The 27,336-nt window shown below is 42.5% G+C and overlaps 1 protein-coding gene across 2 annotated transcripts in view; it reads left to right on the plus strand.

Annotated features, from left to right (window-relative positions):
- The window catches only part of pcdh11 (protocadherin 11), a 124,942-nt gene that overhangs the window by 38,519 nt on the left and 59,087 nt on the right, over positions 1-27,336 (plus strand). Inside the window, exon 4 of one of the 2 annotated variants that reach the window (XM_035162109.2) lies at positions 13,214-13,273. The exons of the other annotated variant lie outside the window; for it this stretch is intronic. Coding sequence (XP_035018000.1) covers positions 13,214-13,273 — 60 coding nt within the window. The remainder of the gene's footprint in view (positions 1-13,213; positions 13,274-27,336) is intronic. 2 annotated transcript variants of the gene reach the window in all.

Raw genomic sequence — 27,336 nt, forward strand, 5'->3', positions numbered from 1 at the left:
GACAACAGCTTGACAGACGGTTTCAAACGAACCTCTCGGCACCTGAAGGGAGGTGTGCAAGGATGGAGTGAATCACAAAAGTGGTTCAGTCGTGCATATCACATTGTTCTAGTTTTTTATTAATCCCCACTGTACGTCTCCGCGGCACTTAAAACAGACTCCAGCTCGCACCCTGCGACTCGCATCAAAGTCGGCACTTGTTTGTTGTGTCATCTTTGGAAATAGACATTTGCCCAAACAAATGACAGTTACACGTTTTATTATGCAAATGGCGCAGGTAGGAGTTCGCATTGTTCCTCGGCGCAGGGTGGGACAAGTTTCACGTCGGGTTACAGGTGGAGGAAAAGTGATGGAGCGGAGATCCGAAAACTGAACTGATGTAATTGCTGTGTCAGTTTGAGCTGTCTGAAATCAGACTAGCTTGGCTTCATCAGGCAATTCTGCTCAAGCTATATATATTCTGTCTATATTCTCTTTACACAGTTAAACATTTTCCTATTCTATTTGTATTTCTATATTTCCTGTGTTTATATTACACGTTTAGTTATTTTTACTTTTACTGACGTCTATCTTTTGTCTATTTAGCTCATTTTATCTTGTCATATCTTATCTTATCGTATCCTACCTAGCTACCCATCACCTTGTTTAGCCGCACTGTATATGGTGTTATCTTTTCATTTTACAAGGGGTGATTTTTGTTAATGTACTTTAACTCCTTGTGTCACCTCCTGCTTCAAAAATAAGTTCATGTGAATCACGTCCCTACGCTTTGGCGCACATGTCACATTAAAGCTTAATTAACGCTCTATCCACCACTACGAGGGGAGCGACGTGAGCCGAATTCCCTAAAAAAAGAACGCAGTGAGGAGAGGGTTGCCGAGCACATCATGCTAAAATCACGCAAATTTAAATAATTAACATTAGACATGCTGTGTTGAATAAATAATTAAATAAATAAATAACACCTCCGGATCATGGCTGGGGTTTCTCATTAGGAGGCAAGCTGTGCGACTCCGTGCTCGGGAATGAAAGTCAAGTGAAGCAATTGCAATAATTATAGCAGCAAGAAAAGCCGGCGCGCGTGTGCGTCAGGGAGGGTGGGGGCTTAACGGAAGGCAATGAGGAGGGAGGGGCCGGCTGTCTACAGGTGCCTCTGATTAAGGGTAATCTGAGCAGCCCTCCCCTTTCTTATCTCCGCACCGAGCCCTGCTGCCTCCGGGGGCCCGGGGCTCGGCGGCTGCCTGGCGTAATGAGCTCCAAAGCCGCACAGTGGATGCCCTGCAGGACCGTCCCCACAGAGGCGTAATGAGCATTCCAGTGTACTAACTCGTGCTCCCCACCAATGGGTCCCCCAAGCCCGCTCCCCCCCTCAGACATGGGTGGGCACGGCTTATTGGCCGAAACCCTCCGCGGCCTCCCTCCACTTGAACTCCCCTTTGCGAGGTGTAATGGCATCCTCCCTCCGGGTTCACCGTGGTGTCCCCGCACGTGTGTGCGGCAGGGAGGGATGGCCCGGAGCCCGAGCTTGGCATCAATCACTTTACATTGAGAGCGAGGCGCGAGGCAGAGGCGGTGATAGGGATTGAGTTGCAGCAAAGATAGAGGGGAGGGCACGGGACAACGGGATGGAGTGGCTGGTGAAGAGGGACGGGCAGATGAAGTAGCCGGAGATGGGAAAAGGTTGATGACGGTGGAGGGATGGAGAGGGTGAGGTAACTGACAGATGGAGTGAGGGTGGGAGAGAGAACAGAAAGATAAATGGGGGAGCTGCACAGTTAGATCAGGAGAGGGAGAGAGAGAGGAGATAGAGAGAGTAGTATCTGGGTATAACGAGGACTGTGCAGGAGAGTGGGTAATGAGAGAGGAAGGAGGGGGTGTCAGAGTCCAAGGTGAGGAGAGAGAGAGAGAGAAAGAGAGAGAGAGGCTCTTTTGCCAAACAGCGGTCCCTCTGTTGGTGCTGGGGTGGATCTGTGTGTTTAAGAAACTGCACTGCTGTGCTTTTGCTCTCTTAAACAACCAGGAGGTGGGTGAGAGGATCGACGGGCCTGACCACAGAGCAGGGCTTTGAAGCTGCCTCATGCTGAGAGAAACTGTATTGGATTTAGAAAGACTGCCTTTCAACAGGGGGGGAAAAAAAGGGTCGGAGAAAGAGAGAGAATGAAAGACAAAAAGAAACGGAAATCCAGAATAGGAATCAAAAAGAAGGCATACATAAGCTGGACATGCCTCAAACACAAGCCTTTTTCCTCATCTTTATTTATCACTGTTCCAAAGATTAGAATAATAATTAACATTTTCCATGAGACCCTATACAAATGGAAATCAAGGACATGCTGTAGCATTCATTAGGATTATTCACCGTCATTAGCTGAACAATTCTCATGGTTAGGGATGGTTCCATCTGTTTCTCAAATAGGTTGTCTTTAGCATTGAAAAGGGAAAAAACATGAGGCACCATGTGTGCTTGCCTGCGTGTTTTTGCATATGTTGATGCGCCTCTCCCTGCACATGCGAGTGTTCCCAAACTCTTGTGAAATTCAATGCGTAAAAAAAAAAGAGACTCTCATCATCTTTCATCTGTGATGCATTTATTCTGCGCCGGCACTGCAGCAGCTGTTGTAGCCATTTTTCTTTTTTCGCCCTTTTTTCTCCAAAATGTTGCAAACTGGGTTCTTTGAAGCTGGATTCTTCAATGACATGTAGGCGCGTCACTGGTTGCACCTATTGGTATCTGAAAAGAATACATTTTCATTTTTCTGAATAAATACCCGGGGGATACAGTACAAGTGCAACATAATGTACTGATACAGTAAAATGGGAAACTTTTTGCACTACAATAGCGACATCTGTGTCAGAGAGGATTAGCTCGGTGGTTAGGATTGGCCAGTGTGTCTTATTTTAATTGTTGTGTATTTTAAATAACTTCCCCATTGCTCCTCTTCTTGAATAGAACCTCTGCGGGGCCTAAAACTGTCTTTTCAGAAACTGGTTCCATCTGGGAATAAGGATTACATTATTATTATTATTATTATCTTGTGAGGGATTAAGGATTTGTCTCAACCAGTGAGTGTTGCCCTGCAAAATACAAGTAAATCACAACACAGTGTCACAAAGTGTATTGTTCAGTTCCTGAGGGGGGAAAAAAAGAAAAAACTGAAATGAAATCCTGAAAAGTAAAGGTCTACATCCTCTGAACAAGAGCAATGTGCTGTTCTAATGACAGCATTTCACAGGATCGAGAAACCTGAGTGTGAGAATGATGTCTGGCAGCAGAGTTCAGCTACAGTTTCAGGTTTCCACAGAAACTATTAGAAATTTTAAATATCAGGTTCTTTATGCTCATGTCACAACTCAGTTCATCTGTCACATATGACATATGACACATACATGAATTCAGGAAGATGCAAGCTATCGCCCTTTATCATGTTATGCCTGTTATCCCTTTGCTATGAACGTGTTATGATAACGGAACAGAATAGCGAGCATTAGGCTCTGATATGTAGACTGAGGAGGCCGACTGATGACTGTTGGGCTTCTGATGTTTAAGTGGTGTTATTACTTGTTTTCACATGTGTCACTTGGCTTCAGTGCAGCATGAGCTGAGAGGACAACACAACAAAGCACTGCCCTCAGCCACAATTGACCTTTGGGGTTCTGATCCCTTAATGTGTTTCTGTGTGTTGGTGCTGGTAAAGCCTTGCTTCGCCTTCTGTCCAAATCTATAAAGCTGTTTTCCAGCGATGCTGGTAATGTGGAGCGAGAGACACAAATATCCTCAATGTCCAATGGTCATAACTTCTGCCTCTGCTATCGATAGCTCTAATAGGTGTTTAGAAAACCTTGTATGTGCCTCTGTGTGATAGCCGGCTGATGGTTTGGCGAGTCGTTCTGAGAAAATACTCTGTGTCGAGGGCTGAAGCCAGACCACATTTCTGAGTGAGATCTGCTGAGTCTGGTCGGGTCTGTCATGCATAACAAGAGCATCTATACAAACCTAATCTTTTCTAAATTTGAAACACTGAATCTTTGCATTATTCATATACGTCGATGAACAGCCATAGGGCAAAAGAGAAAACTGTGCTGGTGCTGAGCACTTACATATACAGGTTAGGCTGCACATACATATAGGCTTACAGGCACACACACACACACACACACACACACACACACACACACACACACACACACACACATAAACGTTCTAATACCAATACCAGCAATATTGTAGAGTGTCATTTACACGATCGCCTACTTACGAGTTCTCGCAAGAACTGTAGCAGTAACTAGCAGTTACTTGAATTGTATTGAACGCTGTTTACCCCTGAAACTCTAAAAGTGTTTTGTGGCCTCAAACACTTCACCCACGTCTCCATCGGCATAGTGGTGAGTAGATAAGGAGTGAATTTTCATTTATGGGTGAACTATCCCTTTAAGGAAGTAATTGTTTTGTATAGACAATAAAAGAGGGTCTATGATATTCACGGTTTGATTCATCATTTCCATACAGGGTTATATCTGTTAAAATATGGAATATAAGTATAAATTACTTGGTATCAGCTGATGTGCAAAGACCACGTAGGCCTATCAGTATTATTGGCCTGGGAAAAATTGTATCGTAACATCTTGTGCTGCTATAAACCTTTAGCTGTATTGGATCTAAGCCCCAAACAGACTGAATTTAACCTACTGAATAGTTTTAGTTCAAAAACACATTTTGTAAAATTAGACAATTTCTGACTTTGGCACATGGTAGTTTTAAGCAAGACACTGTGAAACACTCTTAAACAAACAAACTGGCAAATGAGTTATTGTAGCTTATGTGGTTGCGTGCTTGGTTACAGGTGTTGCTACTTCCATCCTGGATTAAAGCGTGCGTAACATAACAAGCTATTACCACATTAGCATTAAAAGTTGTTCACTCACCAATCGAGCATGAACATCGTGAGTTCAGCATCCAACTTCGCTCCTTTCCCTGCCAAGCGCTGACTCCAGCAGTGGAGAGCAACACCACTGTTAAGTCACGCTGCCCAGAGGGTGTATTATAACCTCTTGTCTTGTAAACACAACGATGGCTGAAGCTCTTGGCAAGCGACCATCACCACCACCACTTGCTCCCGGCAAGAAACCAATGAGATTATTTGTGCTTGCATAGCAGCTCTGTCTTTGAAAACTATTTGTATAGCTAAAACCCCAATCTGCCTACACGTCCTAGTACATGTGTGGCCGTGACTCCCCAGACTGGGGGTTTGGTCGCGGCCTCTATACGCCTGCTACTTGTGTGGAACACATGCCTGGCACAACCGGTGCCATGGGGGGAATGGCACACAGCTGGTTTGATTGGGCTCTGGCCTTAATCGCCCATGTCCCTGCCATCAGCGCTCAAGGAGCAGTCACACACATGTTAGCTGTGCTCATACAAGGGAAACTGATTGGAGCCATCCAAATTCATTCCCAATCAAATACTGAATCAGGCTCTGACAGATAAAAAAGGCTGGTGTTGCTCTGTGAGATGGTTATCAGTGTCTAACGAGAAAGCTCAGGCTATGCATTCAACCAGCTACTTCAAGTCAGACAAATGACGGAGTCTATTTTCAGAGGGATGATTATTGGGTACAGCATGGTGGGTGACAGTACATCAAGAAAAGAACATCTAGTCCTTTCTGAAAAGGCATTAGCCCCCTGCATATTTTAACCCTTAACATGATAGCAAGAGGCTGCAACACGAAAACAGAGGTGGTCTAAAAGGTCGACGCTGAGCACCTCTGCTGAGAGGAGAGTGGACCGCTCATCAAAGCAGAGCAGCACCTCTATAATTTGACAAAACAGATAAATGATTATACATTGAGCAGATTTACTCCCAAACCGACTTGTCTTTCCCTGGATCAAAGCCACTGTGTCATTTATCTGACTCCCTTCAAAAAGGCAGCATTTTGAATTTGCTAATGCACAGAACACGCACTGTATATTTGAACTTCATTTAATCATATTTATTTTCATAATAGGCAGTTGGTAACAATATGCCGCTAATGTAATTTTGAATGCACTGCTTACCTGAGAGAACTGCAGTGGTAAATTGACTGTTGCTGATTAACTTAACAGCTACGTGGCATGCAGGCTTTAAAATCAGGGTATTAATGGTGAATAGACTGACTTCTGAAGGACAATAACAGATAAGTTGTGGATCAAAAAATTGAAATAAGAAAAATGCTTACCCTCTGTTGAGGATAATTTTAATTTTAAATAAAAAACTGCTTCTCTAGTACATCCAGCCATGCAAAAATACATGTGCATGGCTGGATATACGACATATACAATGCACCCTCAATCACGGCCCTCTCTTAAATCTTTGTAACACACACACACAAGTGCATGCCCGCACACAAAATACACAAACAGGCACAAATGCAGTACGCAAACACAAAAGAAAATGTCCTTACAAAGTAGATGAGCTTCATTCTGTGTCGAATTGAAAGCATCTGCAAAGCCGGTTCCTCTCGGCCGTGGAGGCGTGCATCAGCCGGCAGAAGCGCCTGCTTGGTGTCCCAGGGAGGCTCGCGTAACACTTGGCCTGCTCCCTAGCCACTGCCTGGATCAGAGAGGCCCACTGCTATCATCCAGGCGCTGGCAGCAGCGCAGCTAGGCTTAGAATGACAAATTGGTTAGAGGGAGTGAGCGACGAGAGCAGGCCAAGAAATATACTTTGAAGAGAGAAATGCATTCCGGGTTGTGACAAGCGCGCCACGTTATATGGTCAAGTGTACAAGTCTGACTCCCGCCATGTGGATTGATCCGGATCCCAAAGACACTTAAATGAGGCGAGGCGCTCTCATCAAGACAATGCCAAAGTATTTATCTTAGAAAGTCACCCAAAATATTACTGGATTAGAGAGCTTTTCAGCACAGAGGCTCTCATCTCATGGCCTCAATTTGTATCAAACTGTCCCTCCTCTCCTGACAATGTGAGCGACAATGCATTTGCTATGTTTGCCTACTAACTCATGTTTTAGACAGGGACAGTGTTTTAATATTCATAGATTCATAAACACACATGTTATTATATCCAAGTTAATCCAGAGTCAGGACATTTACATAACTCATTTTAGACAATTAGAAAAATAATCAGGTCAAAATCGTGTTGTTTTTATAATGGCAGGCTATAATTGATTTAAAATGTATGACTAAATTCAGCAGCACTGGAGAGTCAATCTGATAATAAACGCTTTCTTTGTTTAGTATTGAGGTAAATACAGTGAGAGTAGTGCACACAAGGTTTTTGTCAGAGGTCAAACGTAAAAAAAATAAATCAAGTCACACCCTCTCTCACCTGAAGGTCACGCACTGCGGTGGACAGCAGCGGGTCGAAATAGAAAAAGCCTGAAACTAAAAGAAAATAGGAATCCTGTGTGACTTGTTTTTTTTTTAGAAGGCACGATGGGCATCACTGATACATAAACCTTTGTCGAACTACTAAATATGCCATCCATGAATTGTGGTACACAGCAGCTCTATTGCTCAATTTGAAACCGCATCAGCCTGTGAAATGTTCCTGTCTCCCGTCTCTGTAGGTATCAGTTTTCTGAAAACAAAACCTCTGAATGCAAAGTCCTGGCAGTTGTGTAGGCAGTAAAAACAATATTAAGCTTTCCTCGATATATTTTAGATTATAATAAAACCATATGGTGTCCTGTTCCATTTAATCCACAGTAATATTGTACTCGTCAAAGCAATCCCTAGTACCATTAAAGTCACAGGGGGGGAAAAAACACCATATGTATCCGTACCTACACTTTTGTAGCCTGCATATCCCCTGGGACATTTTGCATGAAAGATATTCAAACCTAAAATAATGAACGATATAAAACACAGAATGGCCTCTATTGTTGAAATTTGATTTGAGTGGGTAGAGAGTTATAAAAGCGAACAAATTAAACAACATATTCAAGTTAACCACACGTTTTTCTGTCATGCTCATTCAGGAACCGACTGATTTACTAGTATGTGGTCCCCTTTGTATTAAGAGCGAGTTTGTTCGAAACACAGCAGCTTTGTAAGTTGTAATTACAATGTTTTTCTGCAGGCTTGTTGGCACCTTGGTCAAAGGCAAGCTCCTGTGTGCCTCCAGGACTCCCTCTCATGTAAATTAGGCGCCCTTTCCTTGCCAAGGCAATCATGACATAGCGCTGGTGCAATGCAAGGTTTGCAAATAAGCCATGTCAGGAGCACACACACACACACACACACACACACACACACACACACACACACACACACACACACAGACACACACACACACACACACACACACAAGACACCGGATGTAACCTCTTGAATTTCCTCTCTTAGCACTCTGCGGCGCGGTACCAGTCGGCATCTCTCGAATTTGGTTTGAAGTTGTGGAGTATTTTACTTTTGTTGTCAAATTGCTTTGCAAATGAGGCCCACCCTGGCAACATTTCAAAGAGCTTGTGCTGTATGTGCAGCTTCCTCCAGGCGCTGGTTTCTGAACCTTCATCACTCTGTATGCATATGCACAGTGCTGCACTAAGCTCTCATGGAAGACTAGATAAACATGCCAAACAGGGAGTAAGATGGAAGGCAGCATGCTTACGTCGCGTCAGCCTCTCTGTATGTTGTTTCTGTGTTCCTCAGCTTGACTGACGCGCTCTATCTAATAACATGGCAGGTAGACAGTATGAAAGCCTCGTCGGTTTTCATCCATTAAAATGATATTCAATCATTTTTTGATGGGCTTCCTTTGCCCAAAACCACGCCTCATAATGATGCAAGGTTTGAAGGCCATTCACATTGAAATGTTATGTTGCTTGAAGCCACATCAAAATAATTGTTTTGATATGTCCAGTTTTTGTCTTGGCAATGACATTAATAGGGGGTGATCGCACAATGAAGATAAAGAACATTTTTTGAGGTATGTTGACTAAATGTGAGCCACGGATCCCCTGGCTCACAATTACAGGGTTTCCGACTGGGCAGTATGGAAAAGGCATTGCTTTGCGATACAAGTGTGGCACATATTGCGTGTCCCTTTGATTGCATGTCCAAGTCAGCCACTAAATAACAATGATGCAGGAATTGAAACACTGCAAAATAGCCCAAGGCTTAGAAATTGCTAATGAGCAGCAGTGGAGTGCAGTTGGGGCTACAAAGGGGGGGTTGAGGGATCTAAAACCCTACTTCCTGTTTCAATGGCAAATAATCTGTGGTCCCTTTCTTTGTACTCGCAGCATCTGTGTCATTACCTTAAAACGAGCGAAACATGAAATGTGCTTTCATAGGGAAAAGAGTCGATAAAAGCAATTCTGGACTAAGATGAATGCTCGTCTTATTCTTACATGTCACAAACGTGTTAATCAAACTTAAACACTATACAGTTTTATGTTTCAAGGCACTCGCTTGTGTGTATTACCTCTGATAAGCAGTGAGCAGGGTCTCCTTCATCACGATATTACAAATATATGTGTTTTACGCTTGTTACATGCTCTTTCCTCGCTGCCTGTCAAGAGCTCCTCTCGCACTGCACAGAACCATCAAGACAGGGGAAATCCATGGAGAGGGAGAGAGACAGAAGGGGAAGAAAAAGAGAATATATTCGGTGCTATGTGCCGCGGATCAAAAACATGGCAGTCACATGATCAAAGGCATTTGATAATCCTTGAACTACATTGCTTCTTTAATCCTAGTGAGAGAACTGTATTTTATTGGGGGGTGGGGGGGTGGGGGCAACAATGTCAGCGTGGCAAACAGGGCTAAAAAAGCAGTAACTAGCTGCTGGAAATGCAGTTTACTCAGAGTAGCGTGGCAGTTCCGAGGGATCCGGAGAAGGAGACGGCATAAAGCCTCCTTATGTGTGCAGGGAGTGGAGGCTGAGCTGATGGGGGCTAGAGACACAAATGTGCCACAAGTCCCTGTCCACTCAGCACTGAATAGATCTCTTGTTCTGTTCATGGGGCTTGTTGGGGAAGTTGGCTTGCCGAATGTGACCAGACTGCTATATAGTACATCTATGGAGTTTCTTTCCTATCTTTATTCAAGAGCACGGCCTTTCATTTTGAGAGCATTATTTCTTCATTTCCCGTTCAGATTTCGCAGTGCTTTGCCTCAGATTCCTGACCTCCCTCTCAAATCGCCCCTGCGAGCGTAAATGTGCTCTGCTCCTGCTCAAAATTGTTTGTCTGCCCTCACATATACTGTTGTCGCACAAATGCCCTGCACTTCAGTTGGAGTCCCTCTCCTCGCACTCAGGCCGGGTTTGCAAAGCTCCCGCTCTCAGATTCGTGAAATGATCCTGTTGAAATTCCACAGCCAGTAGAATGGCAGGTGACTGTTCCTGTTGAACTGGATTATTCCACTCCAGGGCCTTATTATATGAACAGTACTTCACTTGTTTTCTTCTACGACTTTTGGAGTTACTACATACACCAGTGTTGTTTTTTTGTACGATAACTCCTAGAATAGTAGCCCCACATCAACATATATTATGACTTTATTGATTCCCACAGGGGAAACTGCTATTGCAGCAGTACGACTGATTTACAGGATGTTATCTGATACATGATGTTAAAAAGACGTGCCACATTGTACATGAATAAAAAACTCCATTTACAACTGTTACCTAGTAACAGATGGCAAGTTACACAAAGGTTCTTGAGCTGCCTCACCTAAAAATTAATTAAGCCTTATAATTGGGACTTGGGCAATTTGTAGGTCATAATGGTTCTCAGGTGAGGGTAGGGATTACTCTGAAGAAATACAAACCAAAAGGCACAGCAGAAGCGATCCATGCTAATTCAGCATGTCTCCAAGAAATCAGACAAAGAAACATCATGTTTCAGTGATCAGAAAATACATTTTGTTATATATCTTACCACGATGCTCTCTGGGCCTCATCAAATTACAATAACCTCCCCAAACGACAAAAACATCAATATGTGGTGTAATCCAAGAGCCTTTGTTGCAAGCCTTGTCAATAGTGTTTCTCTATCAGATTCAAAATGTCCCTGACTAAAAGGTGAGTTGAAAAATGACAGTTGCTTTTCCACTACTGGTGTTTTCTGCTCATCATTTCTCTCCTGCTAACACCTTCAGCCTGTGAAAGTACAGAGCGTGAGTTATTGCCCACAAAGCCGCGTTGTTTCTGCGCTGATGAAAAATGAATGATTAATAATTACCTTTTACATGTGTGAGCTACACTGGAGCTGTGTGACAAAGGGATGTAACTTAGATGAAATGCACTGTTTCGTTCTGCTCAAAGAATAAAATGAGATTGTATTTAAAAAAAAACAAAAAAAAACTAAACAAAACAACAAAAAAAGCAAGAGCAAAAAAAATAAAGCAGCCGTAATTGTAGCCAGGGGAGATCTTGCTATGTGTGTGTGTGTGTGTGTGTGTGTGTGTGTGTGTGTGTGTGTGTGTGTGTGTGTGTGTGTGTGTGTGTGTGTGTGTCCAAGAGAGGGAAAGGGATTTAGATTATCTATGGCTGGTATCAAGCGTGAACAGGCTCTTGTATTCATATAAAGTAAAGCACTGGATCCAAGCACATTTTTAGCAACACACTATGTTTTCATTTGTAGATATTGCTTCTTCCACATTGTTTGTGCTTGCGAATTAAAGTGGCTGTTGATTATGGAATACAGACTAAATAAACCTCTTAAGAATAACATCACGTTTTCTCTGTAAATTTGTCGTATTCCTCGTCAGATGTTTGCACAGAAGATCTTGACCCTTTTTTTTCTTTTCGCACCTCAAACCGTTGCAGACCGACTGCAAGTTATTTATGTTTGGTGTGAGGTTTTTCAAGCTTTTCATTTCGAGCATTGTTGATTCTGACCTTGTCCGCCACAAGGACAGAATTGTCTGGATATTGAAAAAGCTGCGGTTCATGTTATGATTAACTTGACTATTATACATATATTTTAATATGGTTAAATTGATAATTAGACAATAAGTCACAATTTTAGTGGAATTGTTTGGAGGCGTTGCCTTTTACCCTATGGAAATCACACCATCAACATGAATGCTTCTTTGTGCACACACACAAAACACACATGGCAGCAAATTGCATGTCCTGCCCCTGTCCCCAAAGAAAATAATTCATGTGTATTTGTCACATCAATTAAGATATCATGATTATACAGCCCACTCAGTCTGTCGGGAAAATGTTATCTACTAATTCCATCGTCCCAGCAAGGCCCATTTATTCATTTATATTTCATGGCGTGGTGTTTATGCCACATTGAAAGCATGGGGGGGTCGTTTTCCTTTTTTCTCTCCCCCGTCTCTGATGCCTCGGCCAGTGAGGTGTTCTCCTTCTGCGCCACCATGAAATATAGATGTTGAGAGTCTGGAGAGTTGAGTGTCTCATCTGTCCTGGTGATACCATAAGGCAGCCATTAATAGTGTCAGGGAGCATCAGATATACCACAGGCACATAATTGGATATGAGGACATAACTGAAGGCACCTGCCTGGAAATCAACAGGCCCTTCGCAGGTGGCAGACCCTCAGTGGATTCCCAAAGAAGTTTTCAGAGCCTGTCTACTTCCCCGCTGGGTCTGCCTCACCCGTTGTTCTTTTCGCTTCTCACTGAGGTCAACTCCAAATGGCTCCTTGGTTCTGTTTTTTTTTTATGGTGGAATTGTGAATATGCAAATGCTTTGGATCTTTGCATAATCACAAGCAGCGGGACCATCTGTTGTTGGCTTGTTGACTTACCTTGTGTCTCCTTTTTAATGGTGTTTTCTTGTGTCTGAGTGATGTATTGGTGTATTAACAATGTGATAATCATTTAACCTCAAAAAAATGCATTCAGGCGTGTATGCAAAAGTCTGAACATATGTTCAGTGAAATCTTCTGACAAAGAAGGATTTATAATATCCTTGTGGAGGGATATAAAAGAAGGGGAAACTGGAAAACAAAACAAAACACATCAGCATATCCCCCCGTCACATGATGTAGGATAAGATGATATTGTCATGATAAAGATTTAAAATACGACTGTCCACAAAAGCTGTTGTCCCCGGATTATTGCGCGGCCAAAACGTGCTTTCCGAGTGAGACTCGCTTAACCCCTCTAAAATATATTGCGAAAAATGCTAATGGCAAGGGCCAGGAAATAAGCTGCAACTTCTGTCACTGAAGATTTGCTGGGAGATGCCCTCCGCTGAAAACATGTCCCTGATAATGTGTTTTTCTTGTAGAATCCCAGCCAGACACCGGAGACGTCTTTTAACTCGCCACCCCCCATTTGTCCTCATAAGGTAAGCTCCAGCTTGCTTTCAGCCGAGGGACAAACAACATTTATGTGAAATAATTGCAGACATTTTAAGCTTTTCATGGTCTCGTTGGAGATTGTTTGCGTGCCTACACATTGTAAATTAGCTCTTTATGATGTCAAGACCCCTCTTATCTTTTCACATATCTGTTCAAAAAACTTTGAAAATCAATTTACAAATGATTCTAAAATGATTTTAATTCTAAAAGAACTATTTCTTTTGAAGCTTCTCTTTTCTGCCGTTTCTCTCCATCTGCGTTCCACTATGATTCAATATTCATTTGATATGAGGTGAGAAGGGCAGATTTATTCAATGCTAATTAGTCCTGATCATGCTCAGTAAAAGTCATCACTTTCTCCGATGGTCTCAAGTCCTCGCCTCACACTGACTGAGGGGAACGTTCCCCTTTCACCTCCTACTCCTGGTGCACGCTTCTTGCAAATGTGATAATGTGTTTTGTAGTGAAATTCACACAAATTCAGTTCACTTAGCACCAAACGTGTCAAAAAAAAAAAACGCCTGTGTCCTTTTCTGGATGACTGGCCGGTATGATGGAGAGTGGCTTACTGCAAAAGTGGACCTTGGTAAAAAAAAAGGAGTCCATTGGGGGGGGAAGCTGTCTGACAGGCTGTCATCAACTGTTCAAAAGCCCAACACCGCTCTATACGTCGCTAATGCACCGCAAGTTGTCCACAACGACTTTGATGGCATTGAAAGCTGTGGCCGCTGGTGGGGGCTGTAAATAATGATAAAATAAGACACCGCTTTCCAACATGTCTATCGTAAGAAATCAAGGCAAAACTAGAGCAATCGACAAAAAACTACACGCCATGTCCTTCACATGGGAACCTTAACCTCTCATATTAAAGATGAGGTGGATGAGAAATTGCAGTTTGACCTAGTAAATGATGGGATGTTGTAGAAGTTTAAATACAGGAACACGTCTCTTCCAGTAGCTCTGGTGTCTGATCCGTGCGCCTGAGTTTATATATCTATCTCAGTTTCATTCTCTGTGTCTCCGATTTGCTCCCTTTACATTTTCAAACAGCACACGACAGGATGTTGCAGCGGTTTAAATACAGGAACGCTTCTCTACCTTTCACAGAATATCTGATCTGCGCGTCTTAGTATCAACGTCGGTGTCGTTGTCTCTGAATCTGATTGTCTCTCTCTCTCCACCCGTGATAGGATGTTGCAGAAGTTTAAACACAGGAGCGCGTCTCCTCCTACAAAGTATCCGACGTGTGTGTCTGACTCCCTGGGTGCTCGTCTCCGTCAGGCTCCTTCTCTCTGTCTCCGATTTGCTCTCTTTGCATTTTCACACAGCTGATCGGGGCTGATGTAATGGGGAACACCGTGGGTTTGCCGAATGGTGTTATTCACGTTTTAGCTGTTAGCAGCGGAACATAATCTCCCTCTCGTCAGCTCACATTAGTCTCCGTGATCCGCACCAACCCAATATGTGCAGCGAATGCATTGGGCCAGCTGGGGTAATTTAGTATGTCAGTCAGCTCAGGAGGCTGGCAAAATGAGTAAATGGCTGAATATGATTTATATGAAAAGAATATTCTGATTGTAATGGCTCTCAGAATAGAATATCCTCAGGTTTTTTTTTTACACTTCTCTTCATCTGCATTGTGTGCATCCCCCAGACAGATAGTGAAATGAACAGAGGGCTTTTAAACTGACTGCTCTGTGATTATATTAAGAGTGTGAGAGCGAGGAAAGAGAAGGGAGGGAGGAGATCGGGTGCCCAAGCACTAAGTATATATAATTGCTTCTTGACACATTGGCCAAATTCTGCAGTGCCAGGATCTGAGCGAAGATGATTAACGGCTGTCCGAGTGGGTGGGCACTGCAGGTCGTTCAGGGCCTTTGGTTTCCATAGTGATCCTAGTCTAAAGGCCATATATTGCATACTGAAAATCCCAGAGGTCCACACATTGTTAAACTACAATTATTACTCACATCCAGAGCATTGTCTGTCTACGGCAAACTCTCTTATTCATCCCGCCGAGCAGCTCTTCTCTCTTTTTTCTTCCCCTTATTTGGTTCTCTATTTTTCTTAAATGGTCTCCTTTAGCTGGCGAGAAGATAAAGGGTGAAAAATCTTGCATTCTGGTGAATAATTGATGCGTGGCCTCACCTCAGAGCATGATTACAGCACGGCAGTCGGGGTAAGAGGTGAGAGTAAGATCATATTTCTGACACCAGGCTTGAGGCGGTAGAAAATTGTATGTTTTTCACAAGGTTTTCATCTGAATCCACAGCATGAACAACTGTATCTCATTATTGCCAAACAGGATAGGAGTAAATGTGAACAGGGATGCTCACATTGATGCATATTTCTGTGAATTAACTGCAGAGATTTGTAACAGAGGTGCTAAACAGAAACTTTAGAAATATCTGTGTTGAGCACATTATTTTCCGTGTGCCGCGCAAACAACGAATTACAGAGTAAATAGTTGGTTTTGAGCTCTTTACTTTTGCATATAGCTGTTGGTGTTCTGGCTGATAGGGCCGAGTCTGTACGTGGGCAAGAATGTGTGTGCATGCATGCCTAAGTGCATGTTTGTGTCTGTGTGAACGGTGCAATCTAGTTAGGTGACAGATGGAGAGGGCAACGGATGGGGGTGGGGAGCAAGAACCTCTGACAGTATGGGGCCTGCGCTGCACCCTGTTCCTGCCAGCTCCGAAATTGCAAAGGTAAACCAAAACCGCGCGACTCCGGGATGCCAATTCACAGTTTTATACTCCACACAAAATGAGACCCTCCCCGGCGAAATGTCACCTGACTTAAAAAATTGAGTGATGAAATTTGCGAGACAGACACCTTGCTTCTCGAGGCACATTTCTTTTTCCTGTGAAGTTCAACTTGGATACAAATGCGAACACGCCGACTGCCACAGATGTAACGCTCAAGAGATCCAGCAGCATTTCTGAATCCGAGGAAAGGCCACTGAATAAGCACATCTTAATGATGATTCATTCTGTATAATAAAAGAAAATCCCTCTGGCATCCAAACAAGAGGCTAGTCATGCAGCAATTAAGCTTAGTTAGAGGCATCAAGCAGACTGAGGGTGGTTAGCGAGGCATCTTCCTGAAAATTTGCGACCACACTCACGTCACGATGCAAGCATACACACACACACACACACACACACACACACACACACACACACACACACACACACACACACACACACACACACACACACACACACACACACAATCCCTCTCACATACATACACACACAATTTATTTGAGGTAAATGTGATCTCAGAAGACAAGCAGCAACAACCGACGGCTCAATCAGGTTGCCTGGGGTCGCATCGGTGGCCATCGTCAAGCAAATAATGCTTTGTGACTGAAAATAAAAGACAATCCAAAAGGTCATTCGTGACCTCTGGGACCAGTGCTGTGCAGCATCTGTCACTAGCAAGCACCACATGTCTGTGCCAAATGGCAAAAGGTATGCAACGCAGCCAGCCTGCCGTGTAATAAAGGCAGTAGGCCTACATGTACGGAGCATCCCTGTCACAGTTGCGTTAGCAGGGATCCACAGTCTCCTGGCTTCTCTACAGAATGTCCAACATGGCGTACATGAGTGGTGGGACAACATGAAGGGCTGGTCACAACATGGCTAGCACACATGCACTTTAAATACAAGCACTTTTTAAGGCCACACATGGAGGTGTGCATGCATGAATAGGATTATATTCACAACGGTAATTTGATGGGATCGTCCCCACTTTATGCAACGTGATTGGAGAGTATGTCCAAACCATCAGATTTATAATAATATAAAGGATATAAGATCATTTTTATATAATAAGCCTTCAGCGTATCATTCATTAATTTCAGTGTGCATCCTCACACAGATACAGTTTAATGAGGTTGAGGTAACCCTTATGCAAATCACTACCAAGGACTTCAACGTATGATATTATCTCCCTTGTCACACGATTTCCACAATAAGGGTTAATGGCATAAAGAATTCAGGGAAAATTGACGAAGGACCATTAACCAATGCTCCCTCGCTGCCAACTCGCCGCATGCGAACATCTCTGCGTCAGACCACACCTCCATGTGGAACAAATCAATAATATTCCATTTCTAACCAAGTTCTCCCCCTTTTTCTGAATGGTGAAATCTAATCTTCGCGGACACACTAACAAATTGGATATCCTGTCAGCTGCATTAGAAAAAGAAACACAAACACTGACATTGCATGGGATCATCTGGAAAAGAAAAAAACTGTACAGCGCCTATACTGCGTGTGGAAAACCACAAATCTGACAACATTTCATTCTGGATTCTCTCAAAGTGCAAATGAGGCAGAGTTCTCTCGTAGATTTCCCCGATCCCCTCCACTGCTCTCGCTCGCTCCCTCTCTCCTGCTGGCTGTCCTTTCCTCTCACTTGCCACAGCATATCTCCCCACTACATCCAGCTAAACCAATCAGGGATTTGAGGGCCTCACTTCCAATCAATTACCACCCAAATCAGTGCAGAGGCCTTTGATATAGAATCATTTGTCAAATCAGTGCAGATGGCTGGGGGCAGGTACTCCTGTGCCATAGGCCACATCCACATGGAAATCTCTGCTTAGGGCGGGCTCCCCTCACGCTCCCCAACCTATTAATGGGAAGTCATTGTGCGCTCCAGGACTGCAGTCCAGCTGCCCGGTCCCCTGGATTGCGAATGTATAAGCATCTTAACCTGACCGGTGGATATTACCGAGTCCCAGAGTCGACCTGAGACTATATTTTAAGGCAGGCAAAATGTAACTTTAGCTGATTCTACTTGAGGTGCACTTTTAAAATGCATCATTATCGCATTTGACCTGCTGCAACAAATTATACTTTCGTACACGAGCGAATCCATGAAAGCAGAAGACCCAAGAATACCCAGACGATAATCATCATCCTGCAGGTGTTCACATGATTACCATGTTTTCTCCTGTCAACGGAAAATAGTCCTGATCAAAATATACATCTGAACTCATGTACAAGTACACCGCTAGATAAGATGAGGATACGGCGAAAGGAAATGATTAAAGACAACAACAGCGGTAACACACGATCAGGAGTGAGTGTCACAGCCAACCCTCTGACAGTAAGACCTGCGGAAGCGCTAAACAGTACACTAAGTACGCATGAATTAAATTATTCACGTTATAATTAATGAAATGCCACTGCAGAGATCTGAATAAACAGACATTCATTATAATAAAATCATCATATCAAACAACGGGACAGATTAATTGAAAATTAGAGTGCAAATGAGCCTTGCGGAGTGACAGGTGTACATTAAATGATGAGAGAAAGATGCTAAACACTTTTCCCCCTGTACAATTGCACATTTATCTCACAAGTCTTCCCCCTTGTTTTATTTGTGCTATTCACGCGAAATAAACTGTGATCCGTGTGTAGAGTAGTTAAAGTTTGCAGGATATAGAAATCTTCAAATTGGAGCAGTATAGATGTAACACATGTTGGAATCTACAATAGTTACCTTGATGGTTCTAGGGTTGATCATTGACCATTAACCCTCTAATGTAGTGTTAAATACTGATAGGAATATAAGACAGCCTCCGGATCTGGTTGCAGTTTTTACCATTCAATTGAATCTAAATTCAAGGGGAAAAAGTCATTCTTGAATATCACTTAATGACGAAATGCACTGTTGAGTCCCATTCCTTAGATGAACTCATACTCATTCAGTTACTTCAAATTAATAAACTTACCAGACAGTTACGTTTTAGGTCAATATGTCAAGACCCGTTTTTTGCTTAGGTTGCGCTGCTCCGGCTAAAACACACTCACCACTGCCCAAGGATTCTTCTACTAATCATTATTGATTTGCTGTAAACATGAAGCGGACCTTGTCACCTATCACCCACAAGCAGAGTGGTTGCAGTATTTACTTTACGCTTCATGTGGCCTTCTTGTCTTTTCTTAAACTATACTCAGTTGACATTATTGTAAGTTTTATATCTACATATCATATGTACCAAATAAAAGTGGACGGGATTATATCTGTTCACCATCCACTCGTAAATGACCCGTCAAAGTGTTTCGAAACACTTGAGCAATTCACCTAAATTCTTTTTTTTCCTGACATTGATTTTCTTGGACAGGTTGGCGTCATGTAATTGTTTGCCATTAGAAGTAAACTGTGCAGTTAGATTTCCATGTTTAATGACTTAAACAAAGCCTTTGAGGCTTCATTAGTCTGCACAATGGTGCAGCCCAAACGAGATTGTCTGGGGAAAAAAAAAGATCTCAAAAGTTAAAGCAAACAGAACTTGTGTCCTCAGGTGATCTGGCCCGTCAAAACCAGAATGAAATCATAAATAACTGAGAACATAAATATATAAATAAAAAAGCTTTGAAATTCAAAACCTTTAATTTATAGATAAAGCATTAATCATAAAATGTTCAAAATTCATGGTTATGGCCCAAGTTATAAAAGAGCTTCTTTTAATGATTTTATTCATGAGTAAAGTATTATTCAATGCCTTCATGTTTCAGTGATGTATCCTGGCCTCTTATTTTTTTTCCTCCCAACTATTATAAATCAGAGCGGTGCTGCAGGATGACATGGATGCCAGCCCCCACTTCTCTCTGTAAGAATAAGACAAGTTGGTGTTTGATACACATTATTTTAGAATCTGTCCTCAGATCCACGCAGCACAACTGTGTCTCCGGCAGACAGTACAAAGATCGCCCCAAATTAGAAATAAAAAATAAAAAATCCCAAGGAGCCAACGACCGCGATCACACCAATTCAAACGACCTCAAGGGGCCGGAGCTGCATTTTAGCAGCAAATCAACATAATCATCCGCAAGCTGCTCTCGTAGAGGATGTGTCGTCTGTTCTACTGTTTCACAATTTATAGTCGCCCTACCAGGAACGCTTTCACCGCATCTACTAATCAAGCCGCATTTCTAATTCATGTTGTGTTTAAGTGTTTAATGTTTTCCTGAATGTCATCACATCTTCGCTTTGTGAACAGATTAGGTTATTTGGGTTATTTGCGAAAACTCACACATACACTCATTTGTTAAATTATCTCCAAACATTTGATGCCTTGTAAACAACATCCCGCGATACTTTGAGAGGTGCCTCCCGCACATCATTATTTCTCCTCCTGCCAGTTTGCTCCATTCAGTGGGTTCTATTTTGTGCGTCATTGCCAAAAGCCTGTTTAGACAATAGCTATTGTCATCTCCCAATTTTGCTACGATCGTAAAGGACGCGATTCTGTTTAAGAATTGTTTTTTTTAAGATATCTTTGAATTACTTCAGATGGAAACGAAAACAAAAAAAAAGAAAAACACAAAAACAAATGTAATGATAAAAGGAAATGGTAGTTTACAAATGATTACGAGTGTGTACGCTCTCCAGGCAAGAGCATGGTGCATTGCTCGGGATATTTTTCTCACCCTCTGCCTTTGCATATTTCACACTGGTGTAGTCTTTAGAGATGTAAGTCATACTGAGAGAATTTGACTCTGCATGCTAAAAAGGCATAAATATGGGTGGAAAAAACCCCACACAACCAGCCGATGACCTTATTATGCTCAGTGTGTACCATCCAGTTGCAATATTGCCTTTATTTGTCATTATTACCACCCGCCATTACTGTGAGAGGAGGAGGAATATCAATTTCGCAAAGAGGGCCTCTGACTAAATGTTAAGGAGCCCCCCGTCATGTGAGACACATCCCTACTGTTCTGAGTGGGCAGATATGGCTGTGTTTTACTACTTTTGGATATTCAGTGGAAGAGCACGGAGCGGTTCTTGCTGTAATAAGGCATTTACCAATGCAGAGTAGCACTGTGCACGGTGAGAACATATGTTAATGCACTTGGCTGTGGCCAGAGAAACAGCAAGAGGTTCAGGGGAAAACAGCACATGGGACTGGCCTCCTGGAGCACACGTTTGCCATCTACAAAGATATTAATATGACTGGTGCTCAGTGGAGGGAGAGGAGGAAAATTTACACCAGCTGTGAGGAGAACTTTAGTTCAGCGGTGGTGACGGACCCCAATTGGTCGAGGCGGGCTGGGGAAGAGAGACAGCTCTGTACTCTGTAGCTTTTGAACTACATCAATGACACACTTTTCACCGACTGCACTGCCAGAAAAAACTGACATCAACATATTTGAGGAAGATATGCATGGAGCAAATGGGGATATGACTTTGAGCCTTGTATCTGTGCTTTATCAATGTTTCACCAAGACTGTGCCACTGTCTTTGCAAGAAGGCTTGTCTGAGTTCTTTAAGTCAGAGTCACAGTACCAAGTTATCAGTGAATATGAAATAAACTGTACTGTATGTTATACACACAGGTTTACGTCTTTTAACATAGTAGAAAAAGTTATACCCTGGTCCAGCATTGAAAGTTTGCGATTATACTTGCTTTGTACTGCATGTTTAGAAAGACTTTAAAAGTTTGCCACGTCTGGACAGTGTATTTATGTCCAAAAGGTTTTTTTCGAGCCACAGAAAGCAAATAAACATCTGGCTTGGTGTACGTACGAAGCACCTGAGAAAAGACAGGGAGACAGTGGGAGAAATAGTGTCTCTTCCTGATTATTGACAATGTTGACTTTTAATATTTTATCGGTACCAAAGTAGTTTGTGTGTCCTGTGTGCATCCAATGTTACAGTAATTAACCAGCAAGTTGTAGTTTTCTTCCTTCGTTCTACAGTGGACTTCTTTAAATAATCATGTCTATTGACCTATTCCACTGTCTGGTCTTTGGCTTTACGACCATTTCACCGAGAGAAGTAAACACCTGACCGGCACCAACTTGTTTGTCCATTGTAGAGAGCAAAGCACTAAGAATGGAGGATTCAGCACAAAAACATCTCATTAACAATGTAACAAAGTCTGTTGACATTCACTTCACAGCATCTTCCATCACTAGGTATTGACTTGTGTGGTCTGTATGAAAAGATGGATGATGCTGATCCAGAGGTTTAGCCAAAACTTCACTGAATTTACACTTGGACATACAACAGTGTGATCAGAACTAGTGAAAACATCTTTGAGAAAACTTTATTTGACGGGTACTGTAACTTTTTACTTTGGTCTATGTCCCATCCACTAACATGGAGATGGTGGGATGTGTGACCTATACTGCAACCAGCCACCAGATGATGATCACAGCAATGCTTTGGCTTCACTTTTGGGGAGCTGTCATGTCGTCCATCCTTATAGACACTATGAACCAAGCATTGACAATGTGTTGCTAATACTAAAATTCCTACTTGCTTAAACTGTAATATTTCAATTGTATGAAACTTATATAAACTCCTTGGTGTCAAAGAAACATTCCTTTTAATCGGCCTTGCAAGAATGTCTTTTATCATACCTGCTTGTAAAGTAACATTGGTCCTTGGCAGATAAAGGAAGACAATCTTTATTCTGAGATACAGTGAGATTCAGTGGTGATGTACTGTGTTGGCAGCCGTGATGACAGAACTGTTTGACTTACAACCAACAGTAAATGTTGTACACACATTCCAGTTATCTCTAATAAATCTGATATCGGAACGTATAAACTGATTAATGCATCGCGATCACATTACTAACACATGCATTCTTTTCGAAGTAAGACCCATAGAAAGGAGGTTGTTATATTTCGAAAGATTGATATGCAATATAATCTAAATATATTAGTATTATCACGTCTTGTTCCCGGCTTCTCATTGGAATTTATATCAATGCCACAGTTGTGCGGATTATTAATGTTTCACAACCTTCTTTGTGAGATCCTTATGCCCACAGTGATATGTGAAGAGTGACAGCGGGTGCACTTTGAAACTGTGATGAAATTAGCTGAATGACATTACTGCTAACCGTTTGGATATCAGTTGCGCGTTTAAATTTAAGTCATGAGCAATTCCCAGTTTCCAGGAGGATCATTTCCATAAATGTTCTGAGAATCATTAATCAGTATCATCATTGTGCCTCGTGTTTGTCAGTGAACGACAATGATTCCTTCTCTTTGCTTCAAACACGGGCCTGTGATACGGCATGTCACTGCACATCACAATCTATGGACAATGCCTCTGCCAGTCTCAATGAAGGAACCTGTCAGGCGTTTCAGCGGGAGGAAGATCAAACGCACGAACAATTCGCATTATTAGGGAATCCTGATGATCTGAAGTTTTGACGCATCCAGGGACCGTCCGTTGTCTTGTCCTACGTGTTTCCTCTTTGACAGTGCACCTAGTGGTCACTTCATTACGTGCACCTCCCTGGTAATGCAGCTCCTTCCTTCAGACAGTGAGTCAATCATTCGTGAGTCGACATAGATGAGTGGTTCATTCAGTGTCCAGCTAAACCTGTCAGCTCCAAGCACGAGTCATCGATGACTACACCGTGACTAATTTCACCTCAGTCAAATCCTTCACCATTTTTAATTATTTTCCTGATTTTGATCCAACCTCTGCAAGGTTTACAGTGCCCAGGTTGCTCCGTTACCCACTTAGTGTGAAAGTCATTGGACAAGACTGAAAATGCACTTAAGGTCTTGTGGAACCTTTGGTCGACATACAATCATTAAAACAAAATCTCTGAAGAGTAGGCAAATCTTTACTCGTCTTTATGATCATGCAGATGATCAAAATTTAATCTAAACTTCTCCCGCCTCCTGTCAGCATCAGGGGGTGTTGTATTCTTCAAGCTAAATCAACAGTGCTTTTTTCAACCCTGATGGTAAAAGTAATGATCAATACATGGTGTAATGAAAACTAGATGTAGCCCGAGTCTAATCATATGTAAGGTTACGTGGATATAAAAAAACTACAACGCTGCTCCTGTCTGCTACTGGGCTGCGACCTTGTGGTGGGTGGCCGGGGTGTTTTATTTTTTATTTCCAGCGACTCGTAACTGAAACATTATAGATAACATCTCTATATTTTAATGCTCCACAGCCAAGTGAACATACTGTTTTCGAATCACTTGCTTTTCCCATGTATCCTTTTGGTTTATCTTTGAGCCTGCAGCAACATCTAATCTCCATGCCTTGTAGCTGCACATAAACCGAGCCCAATAGCGAACATATGAACCAGAACATAACATACAGAGTGAATACGGGGTCCTGCCGCTGGGTATATTTTGTGTCATTTTAATTAATTTCTCTGCTCTGTCCAGATTTGGTTAAATTGGAAATGTTTTTTTTTTAATATACATATCACATTCACAATGCATATTCAGTCAGTTGCAAAGGTCTGGATGTTTTAATGCATTAATAAGATTATCATCAGCGACTGTGACAGCTACAGCGGATGTTCTTTCACCAACTAGCCTGTCCCCCTGTTAAACAAAATGCCCCTAGGTCGTTTCTGACAGCTTCTTATTATGACCCGCAGTTATGTTTTATTGCCAGGTGACCTCTGGCGGGCGTAGTAACTGGAGGAAATCAGATGACATAGTGTAAAGAGCAATGAGGTCTGTGTTAGGACGCGGGTTTAGGGCGGATTTATGGGACGACAAAATGCGGCACTTTGACGCTGGAGATCGCTGTTGTTTTCCCATTGGAAACCAACCATCATCTTTGTTTTAGCCACAACCGCTCCACAACGTTAATTGCATGCGTATCACTGTAAGCATGATGAAGAAGCTCCTCTAACCATAAGGATGTACTTCTTTAAACCTAAACCATGATTTAAACTGGTTGTTCAATTTGCTCACACATGAGTTTATTATTGTGACCATGACGACACAGGTCTGGTACGCCTGCTGCCATATCAGGGGCTATTTCAGGAGATGTTCCCATGAGTCACATTAGAGGGTGCAGGGACAAGTGATCTATTGTTGTTTAGTTTGGAGGACTTGTTGCACTAGACAGGAGAAGAATAAAATGATGTCAGAGTACAGCGGGACGTCTCACATACAATATATCGACCCTCACTAGTGGGTGTCTAGCTGCTGCAGGGCTTTGATTTTTTAACAGAAAAAGAAAAAAAATAGCAGGCTTACTAAAACCTAAGCACTTCCCTGAAAATACAGTCAATCAACATCATGGTATACACTATACAATGTCTGCCAAATGTGCCTAATGCAGCTGCTAAAGCCGGGTATACACTGCGCGACTATAGAAATGTTGTTAAATTCCACCTCGCACTGTACGAGTAAATTGCCTGAGATGGAAAACCAAAGCTCTGATTTCCCCGTCGGCAGACCAGCTCTGGAGAAGTTGCTTTGTTTGCGGACAATGCTAACAAGGGGGAGGCACGCTGCCTTGATTACATTCGTGTCACTCTGTGTGTCAAGATATACCAAACCAAGAGTTTCGGCATATGGACATTCTGGTAGCTTGGAAGACACAGATATTTTGGTTATTTTGCAGAAAGAAAGCAAACTACATATGAAGCTCCTGTATTGTAAATACATTCGGTTCTGCAAGAACCCCTTCATCTACTTCGTTTTCTTTCTTGCTGTGCAATTGCGTCCTGCCATGAACTACATTTTCTATTATTGGGTTAGGCATTTTGTGCAGACACAGTCCTGACATGTCACAAATGGGATCAAATCACATTGTGTATGCCCAGCTTAAGTGACAATGGGGATGTTTTTTTGTTTCAGTTAAGAGGCACAAAAAGTAGCAGGTCAATGTACAGTTGAGGAAATATTTTCTCACTTTTACAAGACAATTCGAAGCAAAAAAAGAAAAAAGATAGCACGCTTCAACAGTAGCCGTGTGTGGGCACAGTTGAACTTGGTTGTAAGGAAGGGCAATGGGGTCATCTCTCCAAAGAAAGGAATACTTAATATTGCAGGAAGCAAACCTCAGAAAAATGCCTCACGGCCGGCCAGCAGTCTATTCATGATACTGTTGCTTCTAAAAATACAGCTAACGTTGTTGCTGACCAGGTGCAGCCCTTCATATTGACACTGTGTGCACTGGTTTTTCAAAGGGCTGGTTTTTTTTTCTGTTTGGCAAGATAATGTATCACTGTCTCAAGGTGGTTCCAGGAAATTACTTTACACCAATGATCTGCACAGTCCCCAGGTCACAGCCCAATAAAACACATTTGGGACAAGAGGGACAGTGGGGACAGTGGGTTGTTCACAGCATTCACACCACTGAGAAACTGCACAAACGATGTCATCAAGTGAGTAGAGATCAAAATCCCAATGGAACTTTTCTGGCACCTTACTGGATCAATGTTTCACAAAGTAAAAAAGATACCGGCAGGGCTGATGGTCAAACACGATCCACACAGTACTACCAAGGTGTGTCTCTATAATGCAATACAGTGAGTGTATTTACACTGGTGAAGGACCGCACTTCAGTTAGAGACCTCCGGCTCAAATAACCCCCTTCCTCGGCTACTTAGCATAGACACCATGACATCCTGAATTTGCATAGTAGTAAAGATTAATGTAGCTCTCGGAGGCTGGTGTGACACTTTCAAAACAGCTCCCGTCTTTTCCCTGGTGTAGTCTGGCGCGAAAGGGGGTGAGCAGCCACTGAGCGATGTGGGTAAAGAAGCTGAGACACTTCCGGAGCCGTTGTAAGCCTCAGAGAGCATTTTATCATGTATCTCCACTTAGCAAAGTACCTGCAACCGTCTTCACATCACCACTGAATCAAGGTCTGTTTCACAGCACTTGATGCCGTTTGATGTGAGCTGACACGTGCGATTAAGTAAAAAATCACTTCTTCTCTAAAACAGCCTTTTTTTTGGGGGTGTTGTTTTTCTCTTTTTTTCTTCATCTTTTAGCAGATGACTGATTTGTGCTAAGTGATAATTATTGAGTTAGTTGTCACAGCATTATGAAGGATGTCCTTCAAGCCGCGCCTGATTTCAAGGGACAGCTTGACAAAACTCACTTTGAATTTGGTTGAAAGCGTGTCTAATTGAATTTTGATACGTAATTAAATCAAGCAATAAATCAGCCCAGATCCCACTGCAACCGACAATTCAACACTTGTGAGCACCACCAAGCTAATTATGATGAAGTTATTATCACAGCCGAAGGGGGGGGGACTCTGAACGGCTCCTTCTGCATCATCTA

This window comes from Hippoglossus stenolepis, chromosome 7, assembly GCF_022539355.2.
Source record: "Hippoglossus stenolepis isolate QCI-W04-F060 chromosome 7, HSTE1.2, whole genome shotgun sequence".
Classification (NCBI taxonomy): domain Eukaryota; kingdom Metazoa; phylum Chordata; class Actinopteri; order Pleuronectiformes; family Pleuronectidae; genus Hippoglossus; species Hippoglossus stenolepis.